Here is a 21,196-nt window from a genome sequence, read left to right on the forward strand (position 1 = left end):
CTGCAGGAAACTGCTGTAAACATTCCAGAAATTATATTCTCTTGGCAATAAGTGATGGTGGTCTGCCTAATAGTAACTGTGGCAGTAGTTTGCAAATTTTGTCAAATTACTTTGTTGGTCAAAAAAACTAGTAACAAAAGGAATAATCCAAAATAATGAAAGGATTTTTTTACTCTTCCACGGGTAGTCCAGAAGTCAACATCTAGACTAATACTATAACTCTTCCTATGTACTTAAAATGTTTCTACTTAAAAATAGTCCTGCCTTGAGTATCAACTGTGACTATCAAATCTTGAGAATCTTAAGTGATATGAATTTAGAAAGAAAACAGTGATTTCAAACGGCACACCACAAATGCAAAAAAGAACAGCCAAAATAAAGCAATCTCAGTTCCAATTTTTCAGATGAAAAGATAAAAACAGTGATCCTATTGACCTACCTGACACACAGGATTAGCAACAAAAGAACAGAGAGCACGCTTCCAAACTAGGATGTCTGGCAGTGGGGATACACTGTACTCTCTGCTCTCCATCTGCCACACATTCAACAAGAGCTGCATCAGAGCAAGCATCTGAGACATGCTGATCAGTCCAGCACCTGCCAGCCTGCTCCAGCTGAAGCCTTGCTGATCAACAGTTGCGTTGAAAAGCCGCTTCAGTCACAGCAAGGAAAGTGCAGGTACCAGAGCCTGACCTTCAGACAAATGCATACTCCTGTCTTACAGCAGAAGCACATCTCTGCAGAACTCTATTCTTTTTGTTATGGCCACGTCAGTGGTGTTAAGGGTACGCTGGCACACACATCTTTATATGCTGGAGTGAGCAAGGACAAACCAGACACACAACTGTGGCAGCCCTTCAGAGTTAACTCTGATTTGACTCAGGAGCTAGCTCCACGCTGGAGAACAAGACACCAACAACAGGTTTACCCTTGTTTTTCCAGCATTATCAGGAGATGCTTATAAATATATAGGGTGCAGCAACAGCCTAGTATGCCTTGCATTCAAAAAATGGTTGTGTAAGAGACTGCAGTTAATTTGACTTACCAGGAGATGGCGGCTGAATCTTAGGTTGTTTCTTGGTATCTCCAGTGCTGAAGACTTCTGGAGGGGGCTCCTCCCCTCGCTCAATCTTGCACTCGAAGGCAAACAGGTACTGAATGTATTGTTTTTTCAGGGAGCTGGCTGCGCTGCTCGAAGTGCCAACATTCAAGGTGGTTGCCAGCTCACGCCACTTCTTGTTTTTATTAACCTAGCAAAGTAAACGGCAGAATCATTGGTTTGCAGCAAAGTGTTTTGTTTAAGTCAGGAAACAAAAAAGAAAAAAAAAATAGCACTTAATGTCTTGGTTTACTTTTTTTTATTTTCCTCTTTTAACTAATGCTCATTACTCCCACACGCAGTAATGCACAGACAGCATTTACAGTTATAAAGCCATTAAGGAACCTGCTGATAGCTACATAAAAAGCTTTGCTTGTGGAGTCTTCTGCATGGTGCAGCCTTTAAATGTCTTACGTCCTTCCAGGGCCTATGCTCTTCAGTTAGCAATCCATCTCCAAGCAAATTCCTGCTCACTCTCTCCTTCCTTGACACCCACCCACACCCACCCCATTCTAATTAAAAAGCAGCTTCTAAAATACAATTTAGAAAGCAATAACAGTGTTATTCTGCAATTTGTTTGAACATTGATACGAAAAATAAATTCTTCTCCCAAATAGCCACCAGCTGTCAAACAGTTCAGCTTGTAATTCCTGGTTCAATTCCTTTCACTTTAGTGCATCTTGCAGAGACAGATCAATGATTCTCTGGCTAGATGAGAGGCAGAGTGAAGCCAGGCCCCTTAATTAATTAAGGCAGACTTCAAACACTCACAGCTAGGCCAGCAATACTCTGTATTACAATGCTGACTGCATCACTCCACTCTGAGTCTTGTTTGCAGTGTAAGGCTGAGAATATTGAAAGACTCTGCTCATGAGTTCCTCAAACACAGGTGATCTGCAATAATAGCGAAGTTCATTTGTCATCCTGGGTGATGCCACTGACTCACTCGGCTGTACCACTCGTAGCAGCCACTGCTTTTGATGTAACACCTGATGCCTTTAAGTTCATTCAACCAGTTATGCAGTTTCTAGGTATGATCCAAGGAGCAGGGTCAGAACCAAAATAAATTGGCTTTAAACATCTGAGAAATCTCATCTTTTTTGGGTAGCAATTCTGATTCCATGACGTCTGCTACTTGCCTTCAGGCCTGATATTTTAATTACTCCAACTTAACTTCTATAGCTAGAAAGATTACCATTAGCCATATTATTCCTTAGTCTGTGTGCCAGCAAAGAAAACATTTTCTTAAGTTTCTCTCAGTGTTTACACTGTAACTGCTGCCAGTCAGCAAGGATCTTTTGAGCATGGCATTAACAGCAAGCAGGTTGGCATGGCTATGCTAAGTGTTTTTATTTCTCTAGTACATCCTGCAAGAACTCAGGAGTTAAAGGAGACCAGATTTTCATTAACTGCCCTTGTTGAGGCCTGAAATCCAGTTACACAGCTCTTTGTGCCTACTGGCTTACAGCTAAGTGGTGCGTAATGAACACATTGCATAATGCAAACAGAAACGTTCATGCCTAAATGCCCAGTATATTGGCATTTAAAAGAAGACTGCCAGCAGCTGGTCTGTTCATGTTGGGACCCTATCAATGGCGACTTCTCAGACAGGGATTATGCACCACTGCTGCCCAGCTCCACTCCCTGCCACTCTCTGGGCAGAGTCATTAGATATGGAGTGCAGCCCTTGGAGCAACAGCTTTTTAGGAGGGCATCACACAGATGCATTTAAATAAAACTCAGCAAGCAAAGCTCTGCACCTCTGAGTAGCTCCAAACAGATAAACATAGTGACCATTCATTCATGTGGGCACACTAGCAAAACCAAGAGCCCTCATTTTAAGTGTAAATTTACACCAGTACTGAAGCACATGCATTTGTAACTCAAGCTCTTTCAAAAATCAGTCTAAGTGAACAGCATCTATTCTTTGGCAAAGCATAATGTCTGTCACTGAAAATCAACACTGAATGTCCCAAAATAAAATATATTTCCATAATAAGCAAATACGAATGACTCTCTAGAATATCCCATCTGCCCCCCATCTTGCTCAATTTTTGATGCTACGAGTCACACTGTGGGCACAATCATGCTGTACGAGGCAGAGCAGCTGCATGATACGATTTACCTGTAATAAAGTTTCTGAGCTAAAAGTAATCAAATCCATATGATGCTGAGGGGCATGAGCTGATCACTAAAAATGTCAGGGTAACATCTCTTACAATATACAGCATTTAACAACTGGCAGAATGAACTATATTCAGCTTCTCTGCCTTCCTTTAATAATAAGAATAGCTAAAATTGCTGGATTTGAAGGGCCAGTGATCTAATTTAGTAGTCAAATCCTATGTTATGAGGTGCACTATTAAAAATAGCTTTGAAACGGGTACTAATTGATGTTGGACATTCCTTTCTTGAACTAATCACATAGATTATGAAAATATGTAGTCTTTTTGAGAATCTAATTTGTTTGCCATGTTTTTGAGTTCAGATTTTGTAATTAGTGTAGAACTGTAAGTTTTAATATTAAGTTCTATATAATATTACACACGCATATTTCTCTACAATGTTAGCTATGTTTTAAGACCTTCCTGTTGCAAGACATTGAACAAATGTTCTCTTAAACACAGAGCTCATGGATCCCTGCACTTCACAATAGTTTCTAGTGTCTAGCCAGTGATTCCCTAGATGCAAGGGATGCTTTGTACAAGCATCAGGCAAGGACAGGTGACTTTGAATGCCAGATTTAAGACTGCAAGTACTGACCGTTTTCTCCTGCTTGCCCTTTAGATGCTAAACAGTGGAACATTTCATTTTGCTCTGTGGTGAACAGCCTTATAGAATTCATGAATATTTTTCCAACATCCCATTGCAAAACTTCAAGTTAACTGGTGAGAACACAAATGAAAACTTCTGTCTTCCATCTGTAACTTTTTTATCTCAGCTCTCCGTGCTTTCATTTTTCTTCAACTCATTTAGGTAATTCACCTTTTCCTTGTAATCATTATGTTTGCAAGACAACCAAAAATACCCTCTAAGCATTTTCCAAACACAGGACAGTCTGTGTCTAAGAAACAAATATACTGTATAGAGACACAGAATTAAAGGTTTGGGATGAAGGACTCTGTTTTAAGAATGTCGGCAGCTTCTCTGGAGAGATGAACTGAATTGTCCTACAGGCTGTATCTCTATATAGGACAGATGGACTTAAAAATTTCCGTTTTCTTTTAGCTCTATCATCTGCTTCTTACTTGTAATTTTGATCCAGTGGCCTTTTCTTCTTTTCTTCTCTCAGCAACATTACTACATTCCCCTGAAAAGGTAGTTATTTCATCTGACAACAGGAATGGTCAATCTTGATTCAAACTCCAAAGTTTTAGGGCCATTATGCAGCCCAAAATGAACTCCAGACAGCTACCAAAGCATGAAACCATTTTCTTCAACAATATTGTCAGGGCTGAAAACCTAATGATATATCCAGCAGAATACTATAGAAAAAAAGAATGTTGATTTTTTGAAAGTTCACTTTTAACCAGTTCTCCTCACCTGTGCTAAACCTCCAATCTCTTTGACACAGACATAGAGCCTGAACAGGTCCAGGGGCTTCTTGCCCACAGCTGGCAGACTAGCCACAGGTGTGCCCCTCTCCTCCATGAACGTCAGGTACCGATCCACCCACATCTTGCGCTCCGGCTCGTTTCCCAGCTCATAGACCTTAGTGATCTTCTCTCCAGTTGTGGTAGAGGAACTCGATTTCTAAATTGCAAGAAGAAAAGAAAGAGTTGGGGGAAGGGTGGGAGGGGAAGGGAAAAGAAAGTAAGAAACTCACAACATTGAAAAAGAGAAGATGTCAAACAAACTAAAGCTATCACACAACAGTCAGGAATGAAGGCTACTAGTTCAGGCACAAACAGTACATTCTGTCCATATACAGAAAAGTCAGCTTTATAAATAAAGGGCCCAAACTCCCCATTTTTGTATTTCTTTGACTGATCTGAACTTTGGATCCCAGAAGGCAAGTTTCTGATGTTGCCTCATGTAATTTTAAGAAGAGGTAACTCTCACAGAGTGCTTCTCATCCACTTATTTCAAAGTGCTTTGCAATGCAAGCAACTATTTTGGTAAAATCAGAAACAAGTTTGTCCTACAAAAGTTTAGAAAATCCTAAAACCAAACCAAACCAATCCTCTCCTCTTTGCCCTCAAAGATAGGCTAGAAAACCTGAAAGTGATCCTCCAGAGCAGGAATTGCACAAAAATAGCCTAAAGTGTGAAACATGGCAAACTAGTACTCTCTTCAGAGTTATAAATTATTATGCTTTATTAGCACTTCACACCACTGGTGGCCAAAAAGCAAGGTGAGCAAGAGTGCCTAGAGTACAAGGAGATTGGTGGCAATACTCTTTGTGAACTACCAATTAGCTGCCTGATCCAATAAGGCTTGTATGTAGCAACGACTCTCCTCCCTTGATGGAGTACGGATGATATTCATCTCAGCTGTCCTACCTTGCAGAGGGAGTGTGTATTATGACCTGGGGAAAACTAAGGAGGGACAGCAATCAGAGCTTAGACACCAGGAAAAGCAGAAGAGGTGGTAAGAGTAGAATTTAATCTCTGTGGCAAAAAGGCACGAGTGAACTTGCTTTTCTGCTGCTCTTTGGGCTTTACAGCTAATGAAAGCTTGTGCTATGTTTGAGTCTCTCCTCTTTTTTAAAATGTAGAGGCAACAGAAAACATTGAGGCTGCTACACAAGCTATAAATTCTCACCCTATCTTTTCTGTGCAATGTAACCCTGTGAGCTGGGCTCTGTGCCATGTGTGGACAGACTCTGTCACAGACCTCACCCGATCTGCCTCAGCTCTGACAGCAGAGGGGGGCTGCTGCTACAGCTGAAGACCCTCCTACTTGCAGAAAGTGAACTGATTTGCTCAGCAGTGAAAGATGGGAGTGGTTCAGAATTAAACACAAGGGAAAAAGACTGACATAAAGCTTTGGGAAAGAAGCCAAATACGTGAAGGGAAACATATCCTTTACGTCTGTATAGTAAAAGCCTAAACTTTGTTGTTGATTGCAGTAGACACTTCTTAAAACTCATCTAGTCAATCACTCTTTCCCTCCTTTGCCTCTTCCTTACTTTGAACTGAAGACAGACTATTGTCAAGTAAACAGAAACTCATTCCTGGTTGAACATCTCTAAAGAATATCCTTGCTGTACCTCACAGATGCTACAGAATCACTCACTTTGTCCATGTCCCCCACACAGTGGTGAGGTCTGGCACTCAACACCACAAAAGAGGGATGCAGCAGAGTAGAACCCCACTGCCAATGATTTCAAGAGCATTGCCACCATTCATCTTGCATGTTAGCCTAGAAAATATGACAGACTCTGTATCTCCTTCCAGCTATCAGCTGCAACTTGGCAAAACTGGAAGAGAGTCAGGAGAAAAGAAACATAAAGCCAAGGGGGGTGACCTAGCAGTTCCATGAGCTATTGCTGTTCTTTCCAGTGAACGGATATTAATTTTAATTAAATAAATAGCCTCCTTAAAAGTTTTCTGCCTTGCTGACACTGTAACTTCTTCACAGCAATACTTCCTACAGATATGATTACCTTTCTTAGAAATGAGGTGCATGCCTGAATTTACTTCAGCCAGACTCAGTTGCGTTACAACTCCTACTGAAGTCAGAGTCAGGGCTAAATTTGTTTTATTAATACTAAGTGGCTGGCAGGAAATATATTGACATGAATCCTACAGATTATGCAAAGAAAGCACAAACTGATTCTGTAATAGTAACCAATTTACTGAAAGCATCACTTGCTATGTATCTGGGTGTTCAAGAAAAGCAGTTTAACTCTTAGCAACAAATACAATTTGTCAAAGTTTAGGAGGGGTTTTTTGGGTGGGTGGAAAAGGGGGAAGTAAGGGAAGTCATGTTGCTACTAATTTGATGTTGTGGTGAGCATCAGATACATGATCACCACATAGGTTTGAACAGCTGAATGAACTGGAACTACCCCACTACCTTTTGCAGTAAGTACAAAGTTACTCTATTGCTCATGAGCAACAATTTTAATCTGGCACTTAAGATGCCCCAGAACTCTACAAAAACAAAAGTGGGAAATTCCAGCTTTTACCCAGCAGTTTTTCTATGTGCTTATATTGTAACATATGAAGCAACAAAATAGTTTCTATTTCACTTTTATGGTAAACCATGATTAAGAAAGTTCAGATTTACCAGTTTTAGGGTTTCATTTTTATATGTTTATATGTTTTATATTTTTATGTCACTTTTTCAAATCAGATTCAGAGTAGAAGGGAAACAGTTAAGAATTTTTCTTTCTGCATTTTTCTACTATACATCTCAAATGATACTGCTTTTCAGCAGTGTGGCAGGAAGCTCTAAAATGACAGTATAATCTGAAAACTTTTCACAGCTTACAGAAGGTAAGAAGTGTTTCTTACTGTGTGAGCTTTCAGGTTGTCATGCTTTGTAAAATGGGTGCAATTTTCTTCTAAAATGAAATGTTAACTTTAGAAGAATGCACTGGAGGGAAGAATGCTATTCCTCAAGAGTAAAGATCTTTTTCTCTTCCCTATTTTTATAAATGTAAACGGATAAAAATGACAGATGCGTGCGAGCTAGTCTACACACAAACAAACTCTAGTTTCACATGGGCAGGTTCAGCTGGAAGTCTAAATTTACCTATAAATATTAAATATTAACCCTTACGAAACACAGGTTTGAAAGAGGAAGATCCCATTTTAAACTAAAATGAGCACATCCCAGGTAATGCTGGAAGAACACAGATCATGACCTTTTCTTCTGTTAAGTATGTTGATCATTTTGGTGACAGAAGAATGCTAGTGCAAGCCTGTGGCACATATCTTTACTGATTTAGTTATATCCTACTCTGCCTGCAATCCCCAGCACTCTTCCATATGATATACTGGCAGTGTTCAAATGGGTGATTAAGAAACTCCACCAAAGTATACCAAAGTGGATACCAAAGCCAATTCCCATATTAAATCTGTCGAAACCCATACTTTATTTTCAATACACCTACCCACTATTAAAACTGTATTATATGCAGACCCTTGTATGGTGAGTCTGCAGAATCCTTCAGAGCAACACAAATTTCTGTAGGAGTTATTTTCGTGAAAGACAGTCGGTAGTTGCTTCTGTACATATCTTTAAGGATCTATATTTATACAATTATCTACTGTTCCCTTCTCTGACTTCAATGAAGAATTTGCCAATATTCCATGTGTTACACAGAGCTCTTTTACTACAGAACAGGGCAAGCATACACAGGCAGCTAAGAATGCCAAAGTCCAATCCCTGGCAGAGGCTTGTGCAGGACAGGTTCCTTTGCCAAGATTTTCTCCTGAAGAACTCTGGAGACCCCTCCCAGCTAGCACTATTGAGGTGTAGTACTGTTCAGGTGTATTCACTGTCATGTTCATGGATATCTATGGACAGTGAACAGCATTTTATGGGGTTTTTGTAACCTACTGTTTTACTCATGTTGCAGTGACCTTGCATAGTTTATACCCACACTTAAAATGTCTCTTTTAAAGAATTTTAGAACTACCTCACCACTGTCAGGGATGCACATTATATGCAAAACCAGCATAGCAGAAGTGTCCTTTTCCTGACATACCTAAAGAGGCCTCAAAACCTAGTGTTCAACAGTTTCTTCTCCCCATTTTCTCATGCATCACTTCCACATAAAACAGCTGAAAGAGAGGATCCCCTGAGTAGGATCACAGGGATACCTTGAAGTGAATCACAGACTATTCACCCCTCCTTTTATCCTCTACTGGAATGGAGAAGTTGTAGCACATGAAGCAGCTTTGGGATTTAATGAACCAATTCAGGCTGTTTTCAAGTGTAACGAAATGCCTGCAATCAATCGTTCCAGTCTATGTCAGGCTGCTGTTGAAGTCAATGAATTTATCCAATCCAGTGGCCTTCATAGGTAAAAAGTGATCAGCTCATTTGCAGCACTTATTTTTCTATCATTCCGAAGCACTGTATTTATCCATGTCTAACTGAAGCTTTCAGAGAGAAGGACATTCAGAAGAAATTGAAAGCACAAACTTTCCTCATTTATTTTTTCCAATGTTATACTCTGTCAATAATCTATACTTCATTTATACAAAAAAAAAAAAAAAATAAATCTCCACATATGTTCTTGATGGCTCCAGGATTTGCTATGCAGTTTATGCAATGAGCTCAGGAATGCATTATTGTTTGGTTGTAGGGGAAGCACTTGATGTGTTAGACAGCCTGTGCAGTAACTCTCTTGCTTTCCTCCAGAAATCTGCCCAAATAAGCAATACCCCAAACGTTACTACAAAGAAAATTAACAGAATTTTTTGTGTCACCTATTCACAAATGCTTTTAAGAAAAAGATGAGACCTTGTGGGAACAAGTAACATCAGCTGCCTTCTGAGACTCAAAGTTGCTGTCAAATCAACATCCAAAGATTTAAGTGGTGCATTTCATGCCATGCTGCCCCCTTGCTCAGGGGATCCTGTAAACGTCTGGGTTTTGGATGGTTATATCTCTTCCCCTCTGACTAGCCATCCTCTGTTTGCCCTGAGACATACTATTTAACATATCACTTTGTAAAAGTTGTTATCAAAGAATTATTGCTAATTTAAGTGCACTTTAACACTGGGGAAAACCCCCTTTATATTCTGCACATATAATCATTTCTACTTTGGATAAAAAGAAATAAGAGAGGAACAACATATATATTCCTAATTATAAAAAAAAAAACAAAGCAAAAACACCAATATGGACATTTGCTCCCCATAGACCATATATACTTGTGTCTGCATCTCTTTTCTATAGATGTATACAGATTTTCTAGATTTGTGCATATATATATGTAGACGGAAAGACAGACAATGAAATTTGGTTTTAGCTCTACACATCTCTCTCAGGTTTTTCTTTACAACCTGTATGAGAATGGTTAAGCATTACTCACCTAAAGAATAGTTTTCTAAAAATGTACATACATCAGGATCTTTTTTCAGCTCACAGTCTGGGTTATTTCAAAATAACCAAATGAAGCAAAATTAGAAACAATTTTGGTTTAGACTGTGCCTTGACAGTCTAATAGCTGTATTTCCAAATACACAATTTGAAAGAAAAAATGTTTTAAAAATACAAATGGCAACTTTTTTGTGGTGCTGAGTCTATAACTTTTGATGGATATTAATTTCAATAGGGGAGAAGATTTCTCGTTTTGTTTTGTTTTGTTTTTTTTTTTTTTCCTCCCTAAATAATCCTAGTAAAGACAAGTGCAGCAACCAGAGTGAAGTCAGTTGTGTGAAGGAGTTTGGGCCCAGGAACAGAAATGGAATTGTTCTTAACAACACAGTCGGCATGCTTGGAAGCTGATGCATTACAGGAAGGATGTTTTCTTCACAACAACTGCTGTTTTACCAGACAGCACACTCGCATGATGCACACAATTTTACTCTTTCTTATTTCAAAGTACCTTTGGGACAAATTTTGCCCTTGGATAAGCATGCTCAGGCCCCACTGAAGCCAGGCAGTGGAACTTACAGTCATGTGTCCGAGAGCAGAATTTGTACCCAGTGTTATAAAGAAAGAAAACTGTTTAGTGGATAAATAATAAAGAAAAGGAAATTACAAAACAAACAAGCAAGCATTAAAATATAATTAATTACAAAAAATAAACAAAAACCAAAATAACCAGAGCCACTTACAGGGCTTGATGGAGTCTTTGGCCAGCCTGGGCTGCTAATGCTATCACTTTCATCTCCATGAAATGAGGAGATGCTAGCAGAGCTTGGGGACATTGGGGAAGGGACTGGCAGGTTGCCTGGGGTTGGGGGCTGAGAAATACCCTGAGAGCTGTAGCTATCCTGTGGTAGAGGAATACAAAAAAAAAAAAAAAATATGACAAAGGCAGGGCAAACTTTATTAAAAACAAAACAAAAAAAATACATCCAGTTTAACAGACTGACCATTTTTTATATATAAAATATATATAAACAGAGAGACACATACAGAAAACACACACATATATAAATATATTTATATATATATAAAAGGTATTAAAACAACATTGTTAATTAGTATAATTTGGAAAGTTTGCTGGATGCTTGGCTAAAGTCACTAAAGCCACCATGCTTACTTCAAGCTCACATGAAATGCTAAGCATGGGTTTCCCATTATGAAAGAAAGAAACAAAAACAAGCCGTTCACCTTATTTAATCAAATAAGGCAGGAAAGCAAAATATTAAAGTATGTTGCTGCTGCGGCCAAAACAGGAAGCTATAACTGAAGGCAGAGAAAAATGGCTGCAAGGATTGAAACCAGGCAAGACCCTTCTTTCCCACCCACCTGGCACAGCCAAATGCCCACGCAACTTTTGGCTTGGGACGCTTTGCCCCCGTAAGTTAAAATGCCATAAGAACTAGTAACTTTCAGATCCACACAATGAAGAAAAAAAAAAAAGAAAAAGAAAAGAAAAAAAAAGAAACAAACAAACAAAAAAGAAACAAAGAGATTGCACGTGAATGGAAAGGCATGCAGGAAAGAACAGAAGTGGGTAGGCCAAAACCAGGAGATGAAGGACAACACAGCAGACTTCTGCGGGCACAACCAACACCACGTGCGGAAGGTGGTAAATACCTTTGACTTGCTCTCGGGCTGGGAGGCTCCTTCTTCTTTGCCATCTGCTTTGAGAGGAAGAGGAAGTTTGGACTCACCAGGTGTCATCATATCTGCAAGACCCATAGGTGCTAATCGAAAACAGGAGAAACAGTTAAGCATGACTGTGTTTGGCTTTGTAGGAAAAAACACACTTCCTGCTGCACGGTTGTGGCGCCACGTGAAGGAGAGGTTTTCCCACCTCTGTCCTGTTATTTTAGCATCCGGAAACCTGGAAACCTCTTCAGTTGAATTGAGGAAACAAAGGAGAACAAACAAGAAGAGAATACAAGCACCATGCAACAATCACTAACAGAGTAGAATTCATTCTTCATGCTGCTGGTGCTCTTCAACTGTCTCTGCACTTGACCACAACATTTTAACACAACAAGACTATTTTAATTACTGCACTCTCCCTTTAGCAATAAATGGAAAACATAAATGAAAACAATGCACGTTCTGCTTGCCATGTTGAATCCAAGAAAAAAGTGGAATTTTCCAATTACGTCTGTATTAAGGCTGGTGTCCAGCAGATAATTCCTGCCCCTACTGACTTCAATATGAATGGCTCAGCCACTGTGAGCCTTAACTACAGAATTACAAGCTGTAAACTGTGCTCTGTTGGAGAACCAGCACTCAGCTCCTTCCTTCTGCCAAAATGAGGTGGGACTATAACGAACACACAAATGTCTTTCTCTGATAATGGCACGCAGTTGCTTCCCAGGGGCGCAAGGAGTTTAAGGGGTTTTTTTTATTTGAAGATGCAAGTGCCAAGTATGGTATTATTGCTGCAGAGCTACTGGGTTTGTGGATTTCTAGAAAGATGTAAGAAGAAACATTCAGACAAGTAGACAGAAAATACTGGGCAGAGCAGATGCTAGGAGGTGCCATGACACTGAATCAATGCAAATAACCAGAAAACAGCAGCAAGACATCAGGTGATTCTTTGCCTGCTGAAAACCATGTGCACAGCATTTGTGAAAGACTGGATTACCTTCCCTTTCTTTCTTTTTAATCCCCCTCATGCCCTTCTTTCAAAGGATATGAGGTAAGAAAAACATACAGAATAACCTAAAAGACAATAAAAAAGAAAAAATATATATCCCAAATGTAAAAATGTAAGGATCAGTAAAGGATCATTGTCTTTACCAGAGTAGCGTGGCTCTCGCAAAATGACAGTGCTGGCTTGCACCAGGCAGCAGGCACACTGCACAGTGAGCCAAAGATAGGAGGGGGAAAAGAAGCTTTAAAAATACTTCACAGATTGCCCACTACAAAATGATTATTGCACATATTCATGTATTACTATGTTTTAGAAAATAATTAGTTTTAATTACAGCAGTGAGAGCATGAGCAGGACTCTAGCGAATACGCTGGCAAGCTTTGCAGCGCTAATTTGCTAATATCTTTAGCATCACTGCAGGTTGAGACTCTGGCTCTGCCAAAAAAACCTACCCAGCCATGTGCCATGTGAGTTTACAACTGTATGCTCAATATTCAGCTTTGAACTATAATGGGCACATTTTCTTGTTTTTTTCAAAGCACATTTGTAGCCCAATCAAGCCCTTAAAGTCATCACAACACATAAATCATAATTGAGATTTAAGAAAAAAAATACTTGCAATACTTCAGACTTCAAGAATTAGAACAAAAAGCCTTTTACAAGTGATGCAGCTGCAGTGGAAAATCTATTGGGATCAGCTAAAAATGCTGTTATTTTTATGTATGTGTGTGAAATCTCAACAAAACAGCCAGTCAACATGCTACTGGGAAGTCAGCATCCACTAAGCATTTGAGTTGTATGCATTTTGCCCTTATATTCTGCTTGAGGAGCTGGGGCAGCTTGTGACCATTCTCAAGTGAAGGATGGAAGCCTAACACATTCCAGTTTTGAATTCACAATTTAAAAATTAGCTATTTTTCTTTCAGTGACTTAAAAAAAAAAGTACAAAATGGTCAAATACATGCCACAGTGTGGTTTCAAACTGGGATGCAGAACTGTTATACAAAATCCATTTTAACAGTTAACACATTTCATGCTGTGAAAGTGCTAAAAAAGAAGCCTTGGGTTTTAGTTTCAAAGCAAGCAAAACTGACCCTTCCCCTATAAAGCAATTTTAGGGAGGTCAAACAAAGCAAAGTTAATGATCACGCTTCTACACCAGAATTCTGCATAGCTAAATCCTCTGCTGATAATCTCACTTTTATCTATTTGGCACATCACACTTCCATTAGAAAGAATTTAAAAAATGTGTCCACTTCTCGTAGTCCTTTTTCCATCAGAACTCCCTTATGAAATCTCTGTTCCAGAGGGGTTTAAGTTAACACCTCATATAAAGGGCTAGTAACTCGTCTGCGGATTATAACACACATTCTGACTCTATTAGTCATGCTTAGAAATGTCAAAAGACAGGTTCATTTTGGCTTTTGACTATTTCTTGTTGGCATATGCAAATGTAACTATCAGGAATTGAAGACAATTATAAAAAAATAAAAAAAGTTATCTAAGTTCTGTTTCACTTTTTGTTCTGAATTATTTAATTCATCTACAGTCTTTCTTTCTACCTCTAAGAGAAGAACTGCAAGCATTTCACTGGCAAACTGCAAGGTTGTCTATTTTCCCTACAGCTTTTACCCAAGATGTTTCCATAGCTATTTTTCTATCTGCTGTTGAAATGCTGTTTCGTAAGTTCTTGCAAACATACTCTCCAGCGATTTGTGAGAAGACATTCTTTCACTTTTTTTAGCTAAGCGGTACAGCGAGAACATTGTTTTGACCCTTTCTGAGCAGTGAAATACTGTTATTGTCACGAAACTGCTAAAATAAGACACAGCCTCTTTCTACACAGGTACTAATAATTCTGCCTGTGAAGTGCAGACCAAAGGAGAAAACATTGTAGAGAGGAGGATAACAGGGAAATCTTGACTCAAGAAGTGTTGTGGCATACTGTGAATAGGTTTCAAGTACTAGCCTCTGGCTTATTATAAGAATTTAAGAGCTAGAATGATTTCAAAAAGCAAGTATAGGTCAAGGTCCTGAATTAACTATTCCACACTGAATTTAATGTACTCAAAGGCAGATATTGACATGAGTAAAACTGCAGCAAAGAATTCTTTTTTGCTAAAGGCTGCTCTACCAGTCCCAGAAGATGATGAAATACTGTAGAAGCAGCAATATACAAACATTGTTTTTCTCTTTATTGCTAGTTTGATAACAAATCATGCTCTACAAAACAGAATACTCCCTCCTTTGTAATACGTTCCTCTCTCCCTTCCAACCCTAGCATTCTCCCTCTGTAGAAAAAGGAGAAGAAAAAGCAAAAACAGTGAATTAGTGACTGTGGAGTTGACGAGAGGATTTCCACTTCTTTGGTGCCCACTGAAAAAACCAGAAAAGGGACAACAACACTGCCCAGGGTCTTGCCATGAGTGATCCTCCAGCTCTGCGGACGAGTGCAGCCCAAGGCAGTTGGGGACCTTATCTGAAAAGGATGAGTGAGTCACCAGGGATCTCAGTGCCCCACTGCCTTTCTGCTGACAAGTCTTGTCCAAGGAATGACAAGTACAAGCAGTTTGGGATGTGGGCATCTCTATACCAGGTGCTGGCTTGATTTACAGTCACACAATGACCAGTGGATCATGGTCATCACTTGTTTGGAGTGTAGGTGATGGGACACCTCGGCTGTTACCACCTACTCACAACATCCAGAAAGTTTATCTAAATGTGCATTAATAGCCCCTACTAAGATATGCATTAGAGAGTAAAAAATAAATTGAGGCATCCATTTTTCAGAAAAATGCAACCAAAACAGAAAAAACCAAAGTTTCTAAAAAAATATTTCACCTGCATAAATATTATTGCTTTTCCTGTTAGAGGCTCATCCAAATAAATACCAAGTCAAATATACAGCATATGTATGTTTTTTAGTATTATTTTAAAGAGTGTCTCTTTAATTCCTTTTAGTGCAAATAATTTTTCCCAGAATTTCACATTTTATGCAAAGTATTATGATGTTAAAAGTTGTTTGGGAATAGTAATACCCAGAAAAAGAAAGGTTTCAGTACACTTGAGCAGTAAGGAGATTCATGCCTTTTTATTGGTTTGTTCATCTTCAGAGGTAGCAGAGATTGTGAATGACAGTTTCCATGCAAGAACAATATGGAAACATGCGAGATATAAACTTCATATTGCTTCTTTTAAAAGATAATCTTCACTAGAATTAACAAAGCTCACAGCATGAGCTATATTGGGCTTTGTAAATTTCCTGTTTATTATATGCATTTTAAAAGCTGGAATTTGAAAATTAAGTCTTAAGCTTCCATTTTTTTTGACCCAAGCATAAAGATGAGTCGAGATAGGGGGAAATTAGGCATTCTGAAACTTGAAAAATAGGGGGGGAAAGTCTAAAATATATATGGGTAATGTGAAGTCATAATATAAAAGGACAGCAGCAGTTATACAATTTTTCTGAATGGCAGTTTGTTCCATAATTGTGAAGGGATTCTGACACCTTTTTCCTGAAGCTTTTGTTATTGTTATGGATGGAATACTCTATTAGAAGAATGTGTCTTCTTTGATCTTGTAATTTCTGTGTTCCTAAACCACTCTGCATCAGCAGAAGCTGGTGATCTGCTGTTTGATCCACAGTCATTGTTGAAGTATCAGGATGCATAACTGCAGCATGATTTTCCTTTCAATTGTGACATTAATTAAAAAAACTAAAGACAAAAGGATCAACTGGTAATGAGGAGATATAAACACTACTAAAAATGGGTGACAAAACCAGTGTTAGACATAGCTGTACTGAAGCTCCAATACCATATAAAAACAACTCCATCAGTTATCAGCAATCTTCTCTTATGAGTAAAATCTGAAAGTGCATTTTCCTCCCTCACAACAGGCAACAAAACTGCTCCCTTCAAAACCCAGGCAACGAAGAAACTAACTTCTCCTTAATGCTCACCTTAGGTTTTCATTGGCCTCTAACTGAAACCACAGCTGTTGATGCTCAGTGTATACGAGCAACTTAACCAATGCCTTCACTCCAGCAGCAGCCACTCAGTTGCACTTGGTTTTGGCCCTCCCTCCACATTGACTGAACCCTGGTTTATCTGACAGATGTGTGATTTTACCGTAATGGGGCAGGGAGGAAGGGGAAGCTAAGGAGCCACACAACTGTATTGGTCTTCCTGCCACATAAAATCCTGTTTTCAAGCCCCTAAATAGGTATCACCTGTAGGTTCTCCACCCCATCAAATGCAGGGCCAGAGCTGACCCTAAGTGCACCCACAGCTCAAGGAATTATCATTAAAAGTACTTTGTTTACACTTGTCTTTAGCTTTCATTTTTTTTGACCCAAGCAGAAGGATGAGTCCAGATAGGAGGAAATTAAGCATTCCCACAGCATTTGCACTCAGCAATGTCTTCACACCAAATTTTCTCTTTTTGGTGTTGTCTGTGTGTCCATCTCCTCCCCAACATCTCCTCTTGGAGGCCTGTAAGGCAATTCTAGATGCATGTCTGCTCCCACACAGACTGAAAGAGATGCACTGAATTCCTCCAGTTCATCTCATACTTACTTTCCATTGGGTAATCTCTGAATTAATAAAACTGGAACAAAAGAAAACCTCACAAATGCACTGGCAGAAAAAGCCCTGATAAATGTTTAAATTATTAAAAATCCAATATTTCAGAATGCATAACACAATAAAAAGAGTATGACTACCCCATACGAAAGACTGCTAGGATAAATGGTCTTGCATTGAACAGATTTCCACTGTATGAAATAACGAATGGCTGAATTATCTGAACAAAAAAACCTCTGTGAATCTTCCTTTAAACTGGTTATTCCTTAGGAATACATAAATCTTCTTAGGCAGGGCACTCTGCCATCTGTTTGCTGTTGGTTATTTTTGCAGCTCTGGGGGCCAACGGAAAAGGGTGGAAAAATTACTTCTGCTAATAGCAAAACAGAATTTATAGCACAGTTTCAATGCTCAGAAGTAATTTTATTTCAGCAAGCCAGACAAAACACATAACTACACAAACAAAACATAATATTACCTGGGACAGCTGTGGTGGGGAAAAAGCAAGCTATTATCTAATGCTCTTTTCAATAGCTTGTCCCTCTTCATCCAGATGGTGCAGTGAGCTGTCTGGGCTAGCCAATAGCTTCCAGGCCAGCACTAGAAAAAGCCTTTTTTTTTTTTTTTTTTTTTTTTAATTTCTCTCTTTTTTTTAGTCTTAGTGATTAGCAGCTTCCTTTCTTCTGCTAACCAAAACAGTAACATAATGTTCTTGAAATATAAGACACGGTTCAGTGTCTCAGCAGCTCCTATGCAGAGGAAAGAAACTCTCTGGACATACTAGACACTAGCATCTCACTGTGGCCATTTTCTTCCAAAGAAGCCAGAACATACAGAATTGACAGGGAGAAAAGACAGGGAAAGATGCAAAGGATAAAAGAATTATGCAGGCTAAGAGGGGCAGAGAAAAAGATGTGAAAAACCTGTCTCTCTGTAAGACACAACTTAGATAATAAGGCATTTCTTAAGAAATAAACGAAAGTAGAAAAAAACCACCTAACATCATATCACCTTAGCACAACCTATTCAGCTTTCAGAAGAAACTTCAAAACCCCTAAAGTTTCTAAAAGGGATAATGTAATCAGTAAAGCATACACTCCATGAGTGGAATAAGTACTTGGGAGGATCCGCTTCAGGGTCATTGAAACTCCATCCAAACACGGCCCAATCAAAGAATTGATCTTTGCTGAGGTATTATCTTGAAGGAGGATAACTGTTAGGAATTCAAGCTGAATATTGACCATGAAGCACATTTGTGCAGAACTGTATTACTTGTCTTCAGAGTCACACACAAAGCTACAAGCAATTCTGAACTCTTAAGTCATGATATAAAGGATAAATGCAGGAGCTACATTGAATATGCTTTTTTTTTTTTCTTTTTTTTTTTTTTTTGCAAAAAGAAGTTATAATAAAATTTTATATACTGATACTTAAATAAGTAAAAGAGGAATTCCTATATAAATTTTGGAAACAGTAAATACAGCCTATGTGTTCCAAACAGAATAATTATGTTAAGTGCTCAACTTACAGCATCTTCAAGTCAGAGCAAGTGCACATCTTTTTTCAAATGATATTTCACATTAAATATCTGAAATTGCAACCTTAGCAAGTAAGATGCTGAAAAACAAAAGCAACTTCTTAAAACAAGAAGCTATTTTCTTTCCCTTTCTTGCACACACACGCACACAAATACACATATACTTGCTAGTCAACACCTACATCAAGCTGAGTCCGAGTGCTGCTGGAACTGTACAAAACACTGTACTCATCTACGTGCTGTGCAGAAGGACTTAATGAGAAATGTATCAGTTACTGTACAAAAAATGTGAGTACCTTCGCCTAATTTCAAATCACTCCAAACTACCCAACAGGGGTGAATCAAATGAAGAAGGATGTTCCTCTGCCACCAGCCCAGGATTGACAGTGTTAAGCAGGTTTATGGAGGAAGGTGACTGCTGGAAGGTTACTCACCATTACCTGTAGAGCTGTTCACCATGTTGGGTGCCATGCTGTAGGGAGGAGCCTGCGGGTTCATCAGGCCAGAGCTGTTGTTCATCGGCTGAGTGTAGGGGGAGCTGGATCCCATAATGCTGCTCTGATTCATGGCAGGAAAATTGCCTTGCCTAGGAGAGGAAAGCACATACACAACCTCATTACAGACCTCATTGCTGAAGATGCTGTGGTTTGTCACAGAGCCCATCACCTATCGTTTGTAAGGAGGAAGCAGGCAATTAGTTCATTTTACCTATGCAGGGAGCTTTGAGTTATTCTTGAGCTAATTATTGTATATGTGAAATAGAATTGGACTGAAAGCTCGTTTGAAGAGAGGTATACATAGTCTTTCTATGTCACTACCCATCAGAAGGAAAATACAGCCCACATTATATACCCTATGAGTAGACAGCAATGTGATCAGGAGTCAAAATTAGAACCTAGCATTGGTGCAATAAAAAAAAAAAATCCAGTGCATCACCACTCTTACCATTTTGACCATGTAATAGCAATCCTCACCTGTCAGAGCTTAATAAACAGTGAAATGACCAAAAGAAAAACCAGTACCATAGATGCAGCTTCTGATTTCTGCATCTGTTGTTATTGTGTTGAACAGTGTTCATCTGTATGTGTCATCTATGTCCAATTTTTCAAAAAACTCCACACATATTCCACTTCATTGAAACAAGAAACATCAGCAGAACCTCAGAAACAAGGTTTCTGAGAAACCTTGAAACAAGAAACCTCAGATTTTGCTTTTGAAAATTAATCCCATATTTGTATAATGCTTTTATAACTGAGACTTAAATTTGTCACAAAAACTGCCCTAAATGAAACCCTTGCATATTTCTCCACATGTTCAGACCAAGTATTTTGAAAGACTTAAACTTACCTACTTTTAAGTTCTAAGAAGTATCTAAGTGTGCTTGGTACCTGATTTGTCAAACTCTATAGACAAACTGAGGCACAAGGAAGAAAATAATCCAAGTAAGCACAATAACTCAACGTGATGCATGATTCAACTTCAAAAATAACCTTTTATTCTTTTAACACATAAAACGATTACCTACCTTTTCTTAGTATAGTTGAAGACTGCATGTATATGTATTTGAGTAACACTTACACATATACATATATGTATATGAGTAACACTTATACATATAAAATCATACATATGAATAGAAACACATGGAAAAAAATACCTACTTGTATATTCAAAGGAAAATACATAACTCAGACCTCTTTCTTCAGTGTGCCCTCTGTACATTTCTGCTGTTTTTACAAATAGAAGAAACAAGAAAGCAACCACCCTTTTACAGAGCTTTAGTTCCTGCCAATTTTTATTTCCTTAAAAGAATGAAGCACTTAATTTCAACCTACAGGAATGGAAAGCTGAATGTCTGGGTAGCAAGATGGGAGTTCTGGTATAAATTCTACTTTTAATTATTATACAGTATTCCAATCAAAAAAGACAACTCCTAAATCAAGAACCCTGAGTAACTTCAATGGCTTCTTGTCTTCTCCAAACTCATGGCAGATTTTAACACAATTGGTAGAAGCAGATTTCTTTTTTAGGAGGTACAGGAGGAAGACCATTAAAGCACTATTTGGCCTAATTTTTCTTGACACATTGTGAATTTCTTCAAAGGAGAAGAGAACGTGTTATCTAAATAAAGCATCTTTTTCCAAGTCAGTTTTGTCCTTTGCTCTCTGAAGACAAACTTTTCTTCACTCTTGCAAAGACGCAAAGGCTTTCTTTTGATATGAAGGAGATAACTGCCATACAATGTCATTTCCCAGATGAAGCTTGCAACGAGAAGTGGAGGG

At 38.7% G+C, this 21,196-nt stretch overlaps 1 protein-coding gene across 4 annotated transcripts in view; it reads right to left on the reverse strand.

Moving 5' to 3' along the window:
- Positions 1 to 21,196, reverse strand: part of ARID1B (AT-rich interaction domain 1B) — a 325,115-nt gene that overhangs the window by 22,370 nt on the left and 281,549 nt on the right. For 2 of the 4 annotated variants that reach the window (XM_083856436.1, XM_083856434.1), the window contains 5 exons: positions 19,349 to 19,500; positions 11,774 to 11,883; positions 10,843 to 11,001; positions 4,643 to 4,852; positions 1,046 to 1,250 (listed from right to left, as the gene is read on the reverse strand). In XM_083856436.1, the coding sequence (XP_083712562.1) occupies positions 1,046 to 1,250; positions 4,643 to 4,852; positions 10,843 to 11,001; positions 11,774 to 11,883; positions 19,349 to 19,500 (836 nt within the window). The remainder of the gene's footprint in view (positions 1 to 1,045; positions 1,251 to 4,642; positions 4,853 to 10,842; positions 11,002 to 11,773; positions 11,884 to 19,348; positions 19,501 to 21,196) is intronic. The other 2 variants (XM_083856435.1, XM_083856437.1) reach the window with 2 other exon arrangements.

The sequence above is a fragment of the Zosterops lateralis genome (genome assembly GCF_965231275.1).
Source record: "Zosterops lateralis genome assembly, chromosome: 3".
NCBI lineage: Eukaryota > Metazoa > Chordata > Aves > Passeriformes > Zosteropidae > Zosterops > Zosterops lateralis.